Genomic DNA, 19,554 nt, shown 5'->3' on the forward strand with positions numbered 1-19,554 from the left:
CTAGTACATGGCAAACACTCAAGTGGTACCTATTATTAATCTTCATGTTCAACTGATACAGGCTTTTCCTCCTTATAAGAAACAATACGCATAAACTTTTCACTATTGTGACACATTATATTATCACTCAGAAGTTAAGAATTTCAATTTCAACTTGCCAAATATTTGGTTGAGAATTGAATATTCATTTTTAGGGTGATATGACAGACAGAATGCCTGCCTTCAAAGTCTTGACGTTGCCACTGACTAGCCATGCAACTTTTTTTTTTTGAGACAGGGTCTCACTCCTTCACCCATGCTGGAACTCAATGGTGTGATCACCACACCTGGCTAATTTCTGTATTTTTTGTAGAGACAGGTTTTCACCATGTTGCCCAGGCTGGTCTGGAACTCCTGAGCTCAAGCGATCCACCTGCCTCAGCATCCCAAAGTGCTAGGATTACAAGCATCAGTCACCCTACCTGGCCAAGCCATGTGACTTTAAAAGAGCTCTGGAAACATCAGTTTCCTCTTCTGTAAAATAAGCCAGTAGGAATGTTAGAATTACATGAAATAATGTACTGGAACAGGGTAGTCACCAAATTTTTGTTTCCCTGGAAACAACATCTAGCTTTAGAAACAAGCAAGAATTCTACCAACTTCATATGACTGTAGAAATTGCCTTGGTTCTCTAATAATCATTAGCATTTGTTTTCAATAAGCAGTTAAAATTGGTAATATCCTGGTTTTTTAATCTCTCCTTCAGTATCAATTGTTTATGTACTTAGGCATTTTTCACCAACTTAAGGAGAGTAAGTAATAATAAAAATAAACCTATCACATCTACTTTTCTCATTAAAATCTGCTTTTATTTTGCCCTTTTGCTTTTAGCAAGAGATAATTACTCTCACCAACAGGAAAACATATTTTCATAAGAATAAATCACAGCCAGTATATATAAACAATCACAAAATATGGATCCCCCTCCTCCCCACCAAAAATGTTAAAAGCAGCCAAGAAAATGAGATTCAAAAGCTCCCTTTGAACTAAAAAGAGGTCCTGTGTTTCACTAGCTCCTGACACTCCTCTTCTGTTAGATAACTCCACATTCTTCCACTGCATGGTTCTCATGATCACAGGGCTGTGAAAATCTAAGAATTTGCCTGTAGCAGGAAGTCTCAAAGTTTCTGAAGAGAGAAATTCTCAGGCAACTAACTAGGAAGGAAAAGAAAGTCCTAATGTTGGACAACACTAGTTTCCATGGCTTATTTAGAAACCAGCTGAACCTCTTCATTGGAAGCCAAATATTAGCTTTCTTTTCCTGAAAACTAATTAGATTATGTAACTAAAATTATAACTTAGCGAAAGATGAGAAGAAAAAAAAGTGAGAAAAAAGAAGCCAAACTTTTTCACAAATGTTGAAGACAGAAGGGTCTAAGATTGTATGTTTTCTTATCTGTTATTGCTCTACATTATGCATATAGTTAAAAGTTATAAAAAACAACAACAACAACCCACTGTCCATAGTTCTCTTTGTTATTAAAAGAGGCTTTCACCAAACTCATGATCTGAGATGCTTACCTGGATAGTCACCATTGCAATTTTTAGAATTTGTATGGCAAGTTTCCATGGTTTTCTACCTCGAGCCCAGAACTTCTCACAGGGATTCATAAAAAAAAATTTGAGTTTTCGCCTCATCTGATCTTCTAATAGAAGCTCCTCAGATGGAGATGTATGCTGGTTAAAATTGCAGCGATTTTCCTCTTCGTGAGAGCTGCAGCTACTTATAACTACCTCAGGATTTGCCATCTCTAGGGAGGAAAAACAACCACCACCAACATTTCCATTTAGTGAGTAAAGACACAAGTCCATATTCTTTGCTGTTGCAGGAGGAAGCTCAAACAAAAGTTCTGGTTTCAAATAAGCACCATTGCTTTAAACTGCATTTTAGATGTTTACAGAATCAGCTCTGATGTTAGACATTAATTATGAAGTGAATTTTCACCTAGTTAATAATTACCAAATTCAGAGGCTGCTCCCATTAGTAAAAGATTATATGTACATATATATAGGATGTATATATTTTCTGCCTCACTCAGTATAGTTAGAGCAGGATCAGAGATCTGAGGGCCTGAAGAAGGACTTCAGAGGGTAAGTGGACACTGAAGTTATATGCAAACTTTCATATATGTGGCTGTGGATACTTTTTCCTGGAAAGTAACTAAAACTTTCACAGATTATCAAAAAATGTTTCAAACCACCGAGTTAAAGATAGCAGGGTTTAGTGTAAAGAACCAAGACACAGTTTGGTTTCTAATTCTGGTTCTATGACTTGACATTTCTGCAATCTCAGAGAAATCATTTAGCCCTTCTGAGCCTCAGTTTCCTCTCCGGCAAAATGGGAATAACAACACCTACCCTTCTATGATTGTAGCCAGAATTAAATACCTATGACTGTAGTGAGCATTAAATGAAACAGCAAACACAGCCTTTGCATAGAGTCTAGCGCTAAGCAGACTCACCTACCTAACACCCACAGCAGACAGAGCAGATTCCTAGAAAGCCAATAAGGTCCTTAAGGGGCAGCATGAACCTCAGGAAACATAATTGTTTTACAAAGGGGAATTAAGCCTAATTCCCAATCTGTGGCATCACTTGTAACAACTTTTTATTGAAGCCCTTATATTTTCAAAGTACTTCATACCTATATTGGGGAAGGAGTGTGTTTGAAAAGAGTCGGGCTGGTTTCATTGTCTTCAGAACCAGCTTTTTTAAAGTGACAGAAAGTTACTCCAGAGACTGGGATGGAGCTTGGGTTTTCCCTGAGACTAAGATTGATATTATACTATGGAAATCTGTTTAAAATAAAATACTGAATCGCTTGAACCCAGGAGGCAGAGGTTGCAGTGAGCCAAGACTGTGCCGCTGCACTCCAGCCTGGGCTACAGAGTGAGACCCTGTCAAAAAAAAAAAAAAAAAAAAATCCAGAGGATGGCTCAAAAATTATTTGAAAATAAACATGAAAAAGTGCATGGAAACAAAATAAAATAAAATAAAATACTGTAAGCCACCATTGGTGAGTAGGGTCCTTCCCCACAGAATAGAAAGGCAGGCTTTATTTGACATTTTAATAATAACTTGTAGTTGGCAATGAAGGAAGAAAATTGTAACCTGCATTCATACAATATCTGACAAGTCACTGTTTAGATATCATGCTGCTTTCCAATCCCACTTTTGATTCTAATTCAAACATTCTTAGCAAGTCCAACGTCTCCGAACAATAGATATTGGCTACAAAAATAGCCATGGGGAAGGTTTTTAAACTCTTGATTAATGAAAACATTAATAAGGATACTGCTGAATGAACGAAACATAAAACATATTTACTGTATAGCATACACAGTACCTTCAAAATGAAATAATTATAACTCATTAAAGTATGACTCATACATGTGTGTTAAAATGCCTGTCAAAGCATAAATGCAGTAATTCTTAAAGTCATAAAGGAAAGAAAAAGTTATTAATACATTAGGATTTTCATTCAATAGTTTTTTTCCTTCAAAAAGGCAGATATTTTAAACAGCATTTAAGGAGACTTTATCTATGGGACTTAAAACGCAGACGATTTCATGACGACCAAAGCTTGCATATGAACAACGTAATGACGAAGCTGTTAATAAGTATGTTCAGCTGTGATAGCACTAAAAAAAATCAAGCATGTTGGTGAGTTATATATTGACACTTAAACCCTTTCCACTTTGATACACGGAAAATTAAACTTTAAACACACTAGCCACACACCATGTAACAGTAACCCACAGGAACAAAGAGAAAACAAGCCAACTAGCATTAATCTATTCAGCACATCACAACGAGTTGTCCTGGAAGCAAGACGTTTCATTCACCAGGACCGGCAGCTGACTTTGTAAACGTTAGCTTTACCAAGTCTGAAAAGCCCTTCGAGGGTGTACTTTAAAAACTGCAAACGGTCGGGACCCCCAACAGCTGAAGGAGGTATTCATAGCCACCCTTCACATTCATCCGGAGCGCCGGCGCGGGAGGCAGGGGTGGGCCAACGGCCCCGTCAGGAGAGGCGACCCGACGAAGGGGCCATCCTGAGAGGCTACCGAGGTAGCAGGGATGCTCTTAGAAGGAGCCAACGGACACACACAGGTTACCTATTCCTGGCAGGCAGAGGCTTGAAGTGAGCTGTAGAAAATTAGAGAAAGCCCGGGAGTGTGTATACATATAGTAAAGGCCACCCAGTTGGCGAGAAAGTTATGCAACCACGTTTTTTCAGAAGCGCTTTCGCACTTCACCAGACACAAAACTGGTCTCTCCGGTCTTTCTTTCCTTTCTTTTCTTCCCTTTCTTTCCTTCTTTCTCTTTTTTTTTTTTAAGCGTTGAGACTTTTGTCGGGTAGTCCGCGCCATAAAGAGCCGGAGGGTTGCAGCGATGTCCCAAAGCGGTCGCTGCCATCCCCGGGCACTGCCCTTGAGCTCAGACGGCCGCAGCCCAGCTGGCGGCTGCTTTCAGCCAGCGCAGGGACCTGGGCCTGAGCCCCCACTTCCAGCCGCCCCCACCTCTAACATGGGAACAGTCCGCCTTGAGAGGGGCCGCCTGAGCCGCGTTAGGACCATCTCGAGACCCGGCCGGCATCCAAGCCTTCCAGCGCAGGAGTTCCGGGCCGGGGTGCCTTCCAGCTCTCAGAGCCAGGACCGCAGGCTCCCCGGTGGGCAGCGGCCCGGAGGGTGACCCAGGAGCAGAGCCCCCCACCCGCCTAGCCCCGCGCGGGCCCCGGAGGGGTGGGCCTCCACTGACCTAATGCGCGCGACGCCGGGGCGGCGCGGAACAGCTGCATCTCGCTCCCAGCTCCCGCCCGCTCGCCCTCCATGGCGCCGACTGCCCGGCCCGAGCCTCCCACCGCGTCCCCGACAGCTCGCTGCCTCCCGGCCTCCCGGGCCCTCCCTGCGCGCTGCCGGCGTTCTTCCCGCGACATCCGACGCCCCGGGGCGGCGCCCGGCGGGCTCACCTGGGGGACAGCGGGGAGTGGCCGCAACTCCGGTGTCCGCGGCGAGGGCGCAGGGCGAGTTAGCGCGCGGCTCCAGCAACCGCGAGCCCCGCTCTGCCCAGGGTTAGACGCGAGGACTAGCGCCCCGACCGCTGCCCGCGCATCCTCCGCCCCCGACACTTTAACTCGTGACCCTCCTCCTGGCTCTGGTTCCCACCGCGCCCTGTCGGGGGCCGCCTTTCAGGAGCACAGGTGGGGCGCAGGAGCCCGTCGGAAGGAAGCTGGCGTTGAGCCCGTTCTCTGTCATCCTCACCCCATCACGCTCTTCATTTTCTCCGTGAGCAACCCGCACCGCCCTACTGGGGCTTGCCGGCTTTGCTCAGGAGCTGCCGCTGGCGCGCGGGGCCACCCCTCCTCGGCAAGGCCTCTCAGGTGGTTGCCCGGCTCCGCGGGTCCGGATGTCCAGCGCCTAGCGCCGGTGAGTGTGAAGCTTGACTGCAGCCTCCCATTCTGATTTTTGCAAACAAGGTGAAATCTTTAATGTCTTAGCGTTTCAAGCCTGAACCTTTGTTCCCTCCCTGGGTCTTCTAGTTTCAAACAAGTGCTATGAAATGAGTGGATAGTCCACTAGATTCTTCTGTAGATTAGGGGCTGGGGCAGAAAGAGCCTTGGGAAGCTTTTCCAAGAAATGTAAATAGAAATACCTGAAGTAGACTTTAAACCATAATCTTTTTCTTCATAAATTCTCTTTAAATATTAAACCTTAATACCCCTTATCAGAAATGGATCAGGAACTTTGGTTAATTTTCATTATAATTACTTTGGATTTGTTCTGATTTTTAATTTTTACTTATTTATTTATTTTTTTTTTTTGGCCACGGGTAAGTTGGTAAAGGTCACTGAATTTCCGTACTAGGGTATTCCTGAAATGAGGTCAATACCTGTCAAACCTTTTATAAAACCTGTTTTCAAATCCTAAACCAGTTTGCATGGATTACTTATAAATGGAAATATATTTTTTGCAACAGGATACAATAATTTTATGCTGTTCATTAACCTGGATCCCACATACTGTGAGCAAGGTAGATACCCAAAAAGGATATAATCGGCACAGTCAATTCTCAAGTGCAATTTGGAAAATATAAGGTAATCTTTAATCCCCATAATCCTACACACAATGTAATGCTATCTCTTTACTTGATGGTAAGAGTTTGAAATGCTTGATTGTTCAGAACAATCTGAACTTTGGAGAAGTTCACAGTCATAAATGGTAGCCCTTGCTTAACCCTTGTTTTAGCTGAGTTATGAAGACCGGTCAATAGAAAAAGCCAGGTTTTGGAAGTCAGACAGATAAGGGCCCAAATTCCCTTCTGTGCCACTTATTGGATAACTAGGGAGTTACTTACAGGGGGACAGTCCGCCTTGAGAGGGGCCGCCCGAGTTACTTAACTCTAGGGAGTCACTTACCTTCTCTTAAACCCGTTTACTTTTATGTACAAACTAGCTAATAAAAGGAATGGTGATTTTTAATTAATATGTTGCATGTAGAGCACTCATTACTATAACAGGCATATGTGTGTGATAAACATGCTGATTCCCCCTTTTTATTGAAAGACCTAAATTAATGAAAACATCAACTATGTTCATAAATTACAAGACTTGATATTGTTAAAATGTCAGTTTTCACCAAGTCCATTTATAGATTCAACCCAATCTCAGTGAAAATTTCAACAAAATGTCTGAAGAAATTTCAACCTGATTCTAAAATTCCTATGGAAGCAAATGTAAAGAATCCAGAATAACCAAAGCCATTTTTTAAAGAAAGATAAAACTGGAGGATTTATCCTACCTGTAGCTATAAAGCTGTATAAGCCAGACAACTTGGTACTGATGAAGACAGACATGTAGACTACATATAGACAATGGAACAAAATAGAGTCCAGAGATAGATTCACACATATATGGTCAATTGAATTCTGACAAGATGTTAAAACAATGTAAAGGAGAATATTAAATTTTAACAATCAACATAATGATGTTACTGGCTTAAAGGAATACACTGACACCAAGTCAAAAGAAACACAGGAAACACATCAAAGGTTTACATAAACATTTCTGGAAAGCAGGAGAGGAGTGCATAAAAGAGGAGCAGTTGAGATCTAATCAGTCAATCTTGCTTTTATCTTTTACAATGTTATAAGTGTGTGTTTCTGGACTTGTCAGTAAGTCATTCTTGCAAGTAAACATTAATACATTTATATGAATATATTGTGCTAATCTTTAACAGTATTGCAAGAAATAAGTGTTGGAACCAAAAAAAAGTCCCTACATTGGTGATTTCAACATATGATTCATTTTCTTTTTTCTTAAGATAGCATCTAGCTCTGTTGGGCAGGCTGGAGTGCAGTGATACGATCTCAGCTCACTGCAACTTCCACCTCCTGGGTTCAAGCGATTCTCCTGCCTCAGCCTCCCGAGTAGCTGGGATTACAGGTGCATGCCACCAAGCCCAACTAATTTTTGTATTTTTAGTAGAGACACTCGGCCTCCCAAAGTGCTGGGATTATAGGCATGAGCCACCGTACCCAGCCTCAACATATGATTCTATGTAGTGCTTTTGATGTTGCTAGAATATCCAAATGGTATATTACTATTATAACACATTTTGGTAGACAACCAACTACCTATACAACACCTCTCATAAGATTATAACAGAGTTGAAAAACTCCTATCACCTAATGATGTAATAATGTCACCATGATGATGTTGTAGAGCAATGTGTTATCTACTTATCTATCTTTTGGAGATGCTGGTGTAAATAAATCTACTGTACTGCCAGTCTATAAGAGTGTAGCATGTACAGTTATGTGCAGTACATAATACTTGACAATGATAATAACCAACCATGTGACTGGCTTATGTATTTACTATTATCATTATTTTAGAATATAACTCTACTTGAAAGAAAAAAAGCTAGCTGTCAAATAGCCTTAAAAGAAGTATTCCAGAAGAAGACAATGTTATCATAAGAAATGACAGTTCCATGCCTGTTATTGCCCCGGACATCTAGTGAGATAAGATGTAGAGGTGCAAGACAGTGATATTGTTAATCCTGACCCTGGGTAAGCCTAGGCTAATATGTGTGTTTGTGTCTTAGTTTTTAACAAAAAAAAAAGTTTAAAAAAAATGAAAAAATAGCAAAAAGCTTGTAAAATAAGGATATAAATAAAATATTTTTTTTTTTTTTTTTTTACATAAGGATAATTAAGTTAAAGTACTCACTTTTAGGTATGACTTTCTTTTTTTTTTTTTTTTGCATTCCTGAAAGCTATGACTGAGCCTGTCATTCATTTTTTTTTTTTTTTTTTTTTTTTTTTAAAGAGAAAGAGAGAGAGAGAATAGGAAGGAGGAAAAAGGAAGAGAAAGAGAGAGAGAGAGAATGGGGAGGAGGGAGAAGGAAAAGAAAGAGGGAGAGAGAATGGGAGTATTGCTTTCTTGCCCAGGCTAGAATGCAATTTAGTAATGGGTATTGAAAACCTCTTTTATACTGATAATTATACTTAATGATGTAATCAGGAAGGAATAAGGGAAGAAGATAACAAACAAACAGCCAACCAATATTTAATTTAAACCTATGAAATGCTATGCGATTACTGAGGAGTGATTTACTTCCAATTATGTAGTCACCTTTGGAATAGGTGTGAGGTGGTAATGTATGTTTTGTGTATTTGAAGTGGAGAGTTCTATAAATGTTTATTAAGTTTACTTGTTCCGGGTCTGAGTTCAAGTTCTGAATATCCTTGTTAATTTTCTATCTCGTTGATCTATAGAATCGTTAGCTCTTCTTGTTGCATTGATCCTTTTGCCATTATGTAATGTCATTCCTCGCCTCTTTTGATCTTTGTTGCTTTAAAGTCTACTTTATCAGAGGCGAGAATTGCATCTCCTGCTTTTTGTTTATTAGTTTATTTTTACTCTCTGTTTGATTGGTAAATCTTCCTCCTTCTCTCTGAGTCTTTGTGTATTGTTGCATGTAAGATGGGCCCGGATGCAGCATACCGATGGGTTTTGGCTTTTTATCCAATTAAAATATATATAAGTTTAATACCAGCGTTTGATGCTAGCTGGCTGTTTTGCCCATTAGTTGATGTAAATTTTTTATTGTGTTAAAGTTCTTTGCTTTTTGATATATTTTTGGAAAGGCTAATATTGGTTGTTCCTTTATATGTATAGTGCTTCTTTCAGAAGCTCTTGTAAAGCAGGCCTGGTGGTGGTGAACTCTCTAAGTACTTGTTTGTTCGCAAAAGATTTAATTTTTCCTTCGCTCATAAAGCTTAGTTTGGCTGGATAGGAAATTCTGGGTTGAAAGTTCTTTTCTTTAAGGATGTTAAATATTGGTCCCCACTCTTTTCTGGCTTGTAGGGTTTCTGCTGAGAGATCTGCTGTAAGTCTGATAGGTTTCCCTTTGTGGGTAACCTGACCTTTCTCTCTGGCTGCCCTTAGTATTTTCTCCTTCATTTCAACCCTAATAAATCTGGCGATTATGTGCCTTGGGGTTGGTCTTCTTGAAGAATATCTTTGTGGTGTTCTCTGTATTACCTGGAGTTGAATATTACCCTGCCTTGCCAGGTTGGGGAAATTTTCCTGAATGATATCCTGAAGAGTATTTTCCAACTTGGATTCATTCTCTTCATCACATTCAGGTACACCTATCAAACGTAAATTAGGTCTTTTCACATAGTCCCATATTTCCTGGAGACTTTGCTCATTCCTTTTCATCCTTTTTTCTGCATTCTTGTCTTCTCGTTTCATTTCACTGAGCTGGTCCTCGACTTCTGATATCCTTCCTTCTGCTTGATCAATTCGACTGCTTAAACTTGTGCATGCTTCGCGAAGTTCTCGTGTTGTGTTTTTCAGCTCCATCAATTCACTTATATTCTTCTCTAAATTGTCCATTCTCGTTAACATTTCGTCAAACCATTTTTCAAGGTTCTTAGTTTCTTTGCATTGGGTTAGGACAAGTTCTTTTAATTCACAGAAGTTTCTTATCACCCACGTTTTGAAACCTGCTTCTGTTATTGGAACACACGTGTAATCTATTAAGCCTTGTTCCGTTACTGATGAGGAATTGCAATCCCCTGTAGAGGGAGAGGCCTTCTGATTTTGAGTATTCTCTACCTTTTTACGCTGGTTTCTTCCCTTCATTATATATTTGTCCGTCTGTCGTCTTTATAATTACCGACTTTCTAACTGGGTCTCTGACGTCCAACTTGTTGATTCCCAGCGCCGAAATCTGAGCAATCCACTGAGCCGACCAAAACAGCGGTGTTAAGATTGATGGTGCTTTTCTGCCTGGAATCTCCGGACTCTGCACCAAGAACTGGCGTGCTAAGGCACCAGCAAAACCGCCACGCCGGCCACAAGAGTCGCCCTGGCGACCCATGGAGCTCCTCCACTGGGAATCTCCTGGTCCGTGAGCAACTAATATTCGTCTGAAAGTGTGGCGTCCTCTCGTTCTTTGCGCTTTCACTGGGAGGTACGTGCCCGAGCTGCTAATCATCAGCCATCTTGGATCTCTCCATATTTTTGTATAGCTGTACAATGTTTGTGTTTTAAGCTGTGTTATTACAAAAGAAAGTTTAAAAATTTTAAAAGTTCATACCCTTTCCATTGTGCAATGAAAAATAAATGAATAAATAATTTAAAATTTTAAGCCAGGAAATGTGGCTCATGCCTGTTAATCCCAGCACTTGAGAGGCCAAGGCGGACAGACTGCTTGAGTCCAGGAGTTCAAGACCAGCCTGAACAACATTGGGAGACCCCATCTCTACAACATTTAAAAAAATTAGTCAGGGATGATGGCATGTGCCTGTAGGCCTAGCTACTCTGGAGGCTGGGGTGAGAGAATCACTGCACCCAGGAGGTAGAAGCTGCAGTGAGCCATGATTGTGCCACTGAACTCTAGCCTGGGCAACAGACCAAGACCCTGTCTCAAAAATAAATAAATAAATAAAAGTTTATAGAGTAAAAAACTTACAGTAAGCTAAGATTAATTTATTATTAAAGAAAGAAAAATGTTTAAAATAAATTTAACGTAGTGTAAGTATACATGTTTATAGTTTACGGTAGTGTAATGACCTAGGCCTTTATAGTCACTCACTGCTTACCTACTGACTCGCCCAGAGCAACTTCCAGTCCTGCAAGCTTCATTCATGGTAAATCCCCTATACAGCTGTACCATTTTTAATCTTTTATATCTTATTTTGACTGTACCTTTTTTGTGTTTAGACATGTTTACATACACATATACTTAAATACTTAACACTGTGTTCCAGATACCTATAGTATTCAGTACAGTAGCATGCTGTACAGGTTTGTAGCCTGAGAATAATAAGCTATGCTATATAGCCTAGGTGTAAAGAAAGCTATCCCATCTAGGTTTGTGTAAGTACACTCTATCATGTTCATACAATGACAAAATTACCTAACAATGCATTTGTTAGGATGTATCCCCATCATTAAGCTATGCATGCTATATTTGAATACCCAGTCTTGTTTTCTGCATTTTCCAGAGTTTGAATATTCACTAAAGGTATAGTTCTTTGTGAAACAAAATACTTCCATTGTTAAAAAAGTAAATGAGCTTGTATAAAGCAACAGATACCCCAATGTGCAATCTGATAATACTTTGGAAGCATGTTTAACAAGTAAACCAACATCAAGTGCAGAATGAGAGGAATTTTCTCTCACCTGGAATATCTGTCACAAAGCAACAATGAAATCTGTCAGATAAGGAAATTATTTTATGTGTTTTAAATTGTCATTTGAAGAATTACTTTTTAAAACTTAGAATTTTTTATTTAGAATTTATTTTGTATTAATGCTTCTTTTAATAATTTTACTATGAAATAGCTAAGACAGGTAGTGATCATTATCATATCTAATCAAATATATAGTCCTCTTCAGAATATTGGTTGATAATAATGAATCATGCTTTTATTATCTTTTTTAAACCAAAAGAAACCTCTGAAACTTTTAGCATTCAGTTTATTATTATCGTTATTCATTATGTTTTTAAAACATGTAAAGTGTTGTGAAAACTACAAAATAACTTATGATTTCAAGAATTCCAATTTTTTTTTCCTGAATCTGAAGCCAGTAGATCTCTATGACATTCTTGGTATCTGCTGGATGAAAGGGAGCTTTTTTTCCACATCCTTATCTTCATATTCAAAATTCCTATCTGTTTTAGAGTAACATAGCTCAGCTGAAAGTGTCAGGTAGCATGGGTGTTAAATCACATATTTTTAAATCCAAAATAGTTTTTACCTTTCTGTCTTCTTACATCTGTAACTTTCATCTTTCTCCCCTTAATTTCTTTTTTTCTCAATAAAATGTTTATTTTTTTAACACATACATATTCAGCAAGTATTTATTGAGGACTCCTATTTTCCAGCAATGGTATAAGAGATACTGTCAATGAAAATATTAATAAAACATAGTTGCTGTTCTTAAGGATCTTACAGTCTAGAAGAAGATTTTTTTTAATTTTGAGAAAATTTCAAATACAGAAAAGTACAAAATGACAATACATTAATGCCATTCAATGCCCACAACCCCTACAATTGAACAAATTTTACATTTTCTTTTGTTTTTAGTCTTCCTAATTTTTGATAAATAAAGCATTACAAAGTGAACCAACTGATATGGTTTGGCTGTGTCTCCACTCAAATGTCATCTTGAATTGTAATCCCCATAATCCCCATGTGTCAATGGAGAGACCCTGTGGGAGGTGACTGGACCATGTGGTGTTTTCCCTCATGCTGTTCTCATGATAGTGAGTGAGTTCTCAGGAGATCTGATGGTTTTATAAGTATTTGACAGTTCTTCCTTCACACACACTCTCTCCTGTGGCTTTGTGAAGAAGGTGCCTGCTTCTTCTGCCATGATTGTAAGTTTCCTGAGGCCTTCCCAGCCATGTGAAACTGTGAGTCAATGAAACTTCCTTTGTTTGTAAATTACCCAGTCTTCAGGTAGTGTCTTTATGCAGTGTGAGAATAGACTTATACGCCAAACCTCCCCAAGTGCAACCTTCTATCATGAATTGATGTGAATCATTTCAGTCCATTTGTAATACTTTTCTTGAATACACGTTCTCATTATATATAGAAATCATTAATGCATGTTTTTGTTTACAAAGATAGCATTGCTCTGTACCTCATCTTTAATACTTACCTGATCATTTTTTCTTAAGCTATATTCAAGTTTTTTTAATCTTAGCAGCTTTATGCTAATTTATTGACTATACCATATCATTCTATGCATTTCACTGCTGATGGACATTTAGGTTGCTGCCATCTTTTGCCATTATAAAAAAAAATTTCTGCAGTGAACATCCATGAACCATTTCCTCATACACATATGTAAAATTGTCTCTAGGTTAAATATCCAGAAGTAGAATTCCTAGATTATAGGAGGTATTCATTTTTAGTTAATATGAGGAAGGAGACCCAGGCATCTAGGATCACCTCCCCCTTGACTTCCACACTGCATTTCAATAAAAGAAAAGCCTGGCCGACTGGCGCCTCCTAAATCACCTTCCTATAATTAGCAGATGTGGTATGGGGGAATCTCTCCAGAAGACATTGTTTTTACTTAAACAAGATCAAACCCCCACCCCACTCCTCCATCGACCAAGACCCTTTCACATGTAATTTCTAAGGCTGTATACCTAAGATCCTTTCACATGTAGTATCTAGAGTGTAAGCCATATAAAGGCAGAGCTTCTCTTTGTTAGGTGAGCTTGGCAGTTAAGACAAAATGTGCCGCCTGGCTCCCAGCTGTAATAATAATAAAACACCTTTCCTTCCTAGTTTGGTGTCCAAGAAGTCTGTTTCTTGTGACCAATTCTGCTTCAAATATATACTGCCAAATTACTCTACAAGGTGGTTGTTCCAAATCCTTTAATGAATATTTGTGGCATACCTTCTATATGCCAACATAGACTTAGACACTGGGACAGAAGCAGTAAGCATGGCAAAAAATCCCTGCCCTTGTAGACTTTTCATTTTAGTGGACAAAACAGTCAAGTACATAGTGTGTTAGAAGGTGATAAATATTATGAGTAGAAATAAAGTGGAGAAAGGACGATGAGGAGTGCTGAGAAGTTGGCATTTTAAAAAGAGTAGAGAGTAGGCCTCACTGAGAAGTTAAATTTTGTTGTTTTTTTGTTGTTGTTGTTTTGAGACAGAGTCTCGCTCTGTCACCAGGCTGGAGTGCAGTGGTGTGATCTCAGCTCACTGCAACATCCACCTCCCAGATTCAAGTGATTCTTCTGCCTCAGCCTCCCGAGTAACTGGGACTACAGGAGTGTGCCACCATGCCCAGCTAATTTTTTTGTATTTTTAGTAGAGATGGGGTTTCACCATGTTGGCCAGGATGGTCTCGATCTCTTGACCTCGTGATTTGCCCGCCTCAACCTCCCAAAGTGCTGGGATTACAGGCATGAGCCACCGCACCTGGTGAGAAGTTAACATTTTAGCAAAAACTTGAAGGATATCTTGTTAAGTTCTCCAGGCAAAGGGAACAGGCAATATGAAAAAGGAGATGCATGCCCAGTGTGTTTGAGTAACCTCAAGGACACCAGTGTGTCTGTAGTGGTGTGAGCCCAAGGGAAAAATGGTAGGAAGTGAAGCTAATAACAGGAATGAGGTTATGCTGGACCTTGGCCATTGTGAGGACCTTGGTTTTTAAATGGAGTGAAATTGGAGCTGTTGGAAGGTTTTGAGCAGAGGAGTGACATGATATGACTTGTTTTAAAAGTGCATCCCTCTGACTGCAGTGTTGAAAATATATTCCAGAAGTGTGAAGGATGGAAGAAGACATGTGTAGGATGACTGTTAAGTTTTTGCAGAGTGACCCTGAAGATGAAATTGCCATCAACTAAGATGAAAAAGACGGCAGGAGGAGCAGGTATCTGGGTAGAATTAGCAGTTCAGTTTTTAACGTGTATTTGAGATGTCTATTACATGCTTCTCAGACAATTATTTGTTAAAGGGTTAGTTGACTTGGTTTTGTTTTCATTTCTTTCATAGACTAATAATTCTGTAAAATTACAACACAAATAAATTGCTAAAAGAATGAAATAAGGACATTTGAAATACAAACCTCAATTCTGTTCAAAAATAACATAAAGTTATTGTGTCCATTTGCTAAAAAGTTTTTAAATACTCAATTTCAGAACTACTTTTATTACAGATGAGTAACAGTTATTTCATAAACTAGTGGTCTAGTAGCAAATATTTCCTGGCTGGCATTGAAGCAAAGGCCAGGCTTTAGGTATTATATGTCTAATAACTATGTATTAGACATCAAAGTGGAAATGTCTTGTAGAGAGCTGGATATTTAAATCTGCTTTTAATAGTCACCAAAGGACAGAGGTAATGTCTGTACATTTATTTTGAACAGAATTTTGATTAATTCTGGTTCCACAACTATATGCTGAGAATATGCCACATGTGAGGCACTCTCTGGTTTTTCATGGCAATGCTATTGGGAAGGGACAGATTAATATCTGTGGACAATCTGGACAGGCTAGTAATTTGGCATCCATTCATACTAATACCCCTTAAAACTGTGTTCACCATTTATCTAGTGGAAATAGGGAAAAACTGATTTCTGTTAACAAACATATATATTCTTTCCTTACCTTTGAAATAACTTAATAACACACACTTTTCCAAACTAGACAACTTTTGGGGAGAGTACTGAACTGTTCAAAATGTAGGTATCAGGCTGGGTGCAGTGGCTCATCCCCAAAATCCCATCACTTTGGGAGGCCAAGGCAGGGAAATCACTTGAGGTCAGGAGTTCGAGACCAGGCTGGCCAAAATGGTGAAACCCCATCTCTACTAAAAATACAAAAAAATTAGCTGGATGTGGTGGCGTACCTGTAATTCCAGCTACTCTGGAGGCTGAGGCACAAGAATCGCTTGAACCTGGGAGGCTGAGGTTGCAGTGAGCCAAGATTATGCCACTGCATTCCAGCCTGGGTGACAAAGCAAGACTCCATCTCAAAAAATTTAAAAATCAAATCAAAATGTAGGTATCAAAGCAGGCTGAACTCAGGAATGGGAGTATTGCCTTTTGGTTGACCCTCATGATTGGTACCTTTACATGGCAAAATTTTTCAACATAGATTTGATTTACAATCTGAAGCTATTTGGTTGAGAGAAAAAGACATTTATGTCTCTCGTGATATGTAAAAATTTCCCTGTGGAAACCCAAACTAACTGACAATCTATTTGCAATTCACAACATGGAAGTTTGGTATCTTTTGAAGAAGGCTCCTTAGGGGAGCATTGGTTGCCCTCATCCTTAGTTGCTCAATGTGGTTGTTCTTGCCCTTTATCTGGCCCGACTCTAATGAAAGCTTTATCATCCCAAATTTTTCAGATGAGATTTAGAGAGTTTAATAACACATCTAATGCCACCTATCCAGAAAGTAACAAATTTAGGTTTCAACATAATTTCCTTACTTTAAATACAATATTATTTGAGTGACTTCACTTTAAAAAATATTCTAAGTGCTCTAAAGACAGTAAAAATTATACATGTAGAACTGATATTTACTGGCTCTTAATGCTTGACGATATTGTACAACTATCACTACCATACAATGACTCTCCCACCACCAACTATTCTGGGTGTAGGGAGTGAAGTCTCAGCCATACTCACAAGTAAGTCCACTCTGCTGCCACATGGCCCCATTTTTACCTCCATGGCTCTTGCGTTGGCCCTCCTGGAGATATCTGCTGCCCGCAGACTGCAGATGAGTGCTACGGTCCTGCCTTCTCTTGTGGGAAGGGCCAGCAATTCTGGAGCCACTTGGGGCCTGTGTCCTCCTTAGTCCCCAGTAGACTCAAGCCATTCTGTGCAGTAGTAATAATGACTTTCTCCTAACTTAATGTTGTATAGATTCTAATTTCTCATTGATGTTCTAGTCCATTTTTTTCTAGAATTGCCAGAATTGTCCCTTTCTTCAAACAGCTAAATATTTGTCCCAGGGTCAGGTTTTTCTATCTCTTTTCTCCTTTCTGAAGCATAGTACTCTTCAGATACTTCAATTCCTCATGCAATAGGTTGTGGTAGTTTCCCCAGGCGCTTGAAAAATATGTAGTAATCCCAGCAGTTTAGGGCTTATACAAGAATACTTCTCCATTCCAGGCATAAAATAGGATCTTCCACCCCTAGTTTCTAAGCTAACTCTTAAAAAAAAAATCCATAAAAAGGGTGAGCGAGTCATTTACCAAAATAATAAGTAGTAAAAATCTACCTCATACCAATTTATGAGATTATCCTTTTGTAAACCCATCGGAAACTTATCAAGATATCCTTAAAGACATCAGAGAAATATTTTTAATTATGACTTCTTGACTCTTTAGATTTTCACTCAATCAATAAAACTAAAACTAGTTTTTACATATATTCAAGTTTCAGGGAAATTCAATTCAACCTCCCCTGGAAGAGCATGCACATATTCATTAGCTACTATGAAGATATTTCATTTCTGACCACTCCCATGAAAGAGCAGATGGTCAATCAATCATGAATTTATAACATGAAGAAATTCTAAACATTTCCAATTTAACTTTTAACTTTCTTGGTATTATGACTTATGACTCATTCCATCAAATGGATATCCCCTTGGCGTGTCTATAAAGAAAAGATTACAGAAGGGCTTGTGTCTCAGCCACGTCACAAGGTTATAATTCTTACTTCCTTAAATCTGACTGTGAAGAATTATAATTTTTTTTTAAGGAAAGCAAATTCTTTGAAAAAATACGAAGAAGCTTCTGTTAGAGAGCTTCTTTTAGATTTGCTTCCAAGAATAGTAAATCAATTAAATAATCAAACATATATTTTAAATACCTATGTCCAGCTAGCCATGGTGGCTCACACCTGTAATCCCAGCACTTTGGGATGCCAAAGAAGGTAGATACTTGAGCCTAGGAGTTCAAGACCAGCCTGAGCAACATAGTGAGATCCCCTAAGTGACAACAAACCTATGTTTGACACTATCACAGTGTGATACAAAGGCTACAAAGGAGATACAGAGTAATGAGACACCATCCCTGCCTTGAAGTCTAGAAGGGGAGACATCTATGTAAACAAGCTATTGCAACACAATGTAATACTTGCTATAATGGAAAAACAGAGGAAAAAGTGTCTAATTCTACTGAGTGCCTATATGGCTGTACAGAGAAGGTGACATTTGAGTTGGGTCTTGAAAAATAAATAGTCTTTTACCAAGTAATGAAGATGAAGAAAGGCATTACAGATGGAGGTAGAGGCAGAAGTGGAGGCAGTGGGATAAGCAGACACACACTTGTAACCCAGCACAGCACAGGGGACTAGTCAGGAGCTGTATAACCAGAGCTCTGGCTCTCAACCTGAGACCCACAGACTCCTGGATCTGCACAGCAGTGTGTCAGGGGCTATGCAAAACCACAGGATGAGCATGTCACAGTTGCCTAAGATTTCTTTGTGTTTATTCCATTTTCTGTCAATTTTAGTTAATAGTGGCTTTAAACTTTTTTTAAAAAAAATGAAACAAACACGGATCCATTATAGAGCCAAATGCAAAAACTTCATACATTCTTTATATGAAACAAATATATCTCCATTACAGAAGTCAATTTCATGTTATAAAACTTTCCATCAACCTACTACTTCCAGCCTCTGTGATTTCATGCTCCTTTGCTCCTTGTCACTTAAGGGTCTTCTGTTAAGAAGCAGTGGACTAAAATGTAGGTTAGGCTGGGAACAGAGGCAGGAAATGAGGTAGAAAAATAACTAATTACCTTCCAGATTTATTTCCAGTGTCTTTCAGAATCCTGTTTATTCAGGGTTTCATGTGCCAGATTGAGCATATTTAAGGAGTGATGTCAGGATTCAGTCTGTGATTTGGAAAATTCTGTGGCAACTTGGCAAATAAAGGAAAGAAAACAAAACAAAAGACTGTTGCTACTGTCTAGGTGAGAGATAAGGAGTCTGAAATAAAGCAGAGGCAGAGGATGGCTAAGAGAAAAGGGATTGAGAGACAGTTAAGAAAGAAAAATGACAGGACTTAGTGACATGTTGACTGTGGGCAGAAGAGGAGTCAAGGATGGATGACTTTCAGATTTCTAGTTTTGCAACTGATGGACAATGATACTATTACTAGGGTAGGAAATAAAGAAGAAAAAATGATTTATGAAATATAATGAGTTGACTTTGGCTCTGTTAAGTTGTGGTGCTATGGTAATTCATTCATTTACTCCATTCAATCTTTATTTAGCATCTATTAAACAACATGAACTGAACTAGACAGGTAGTTGGAAATGTCCAGTAGCTAGAGGAAAAATTCAGACCTGGAATATAAGTGTTATGTTAGGCTGAGAATATAGAAATGGAAGTCTGGTGTGTTTAGAGGTAATGACTGAAGCTAAGGGGAATATATGATGCTGATGACACTGGAGAGTGTGAAGAGTGAGAAAAGGACTCAAGACTGAGCCCAGGAGAAA

At 39.2% G+C, this 19,554-nt stretch overlaps 1 protein-coding gene across 1 annotated transcript in view; it reads right to left on the bottom strand.

Annotated features, from left to right (window-relative positions):
- MCOLN3 (mucolipin TRP cation channel 3) overlaps positions 1-5,115 on the bottom strand; it is a 28,586-nt gene extending 23,471 nt beyond the window's left edge. Inside the window, exons 1-2 of the mRNA XM_012442459.3 lie at positions 5,012-5,115; positions 1,561-1,790 (exon numbers count right to left, since the gene is read on the bottom strand). Coding sequence (XP_012297882.2) covers positions 1,561-1,788 — 228 coding nt within the window. The 5' untranslated portion in view covers positions 1,789-1,790; positions 5,012-5,115. The remainder of the gene's footprint in view (positions 1-1,560; positions 1,791-5,011) is intronic.
- Positions 5,116-19,554: the final 14,439 nt, after the last annotated feature.

The sequence above is a fragment of the Aotus nancymaae genome, unplaced genomic scaffold (assembly GCF_030222135.1).
Source record: "Aotus nancymaae isolate 86718 unplaced genomic scaffold, 86718_ANA_hifiasm-v0.15.2.pri h1tg000007l, whole genome shotgun sequence".
In the NCBI taxonomy this organism is placed as follows: Eukaryota; Metazoa; Chordata; class Mammalia; order Primates; family Aotidae; genus Aotus; species Aotus nancymaae.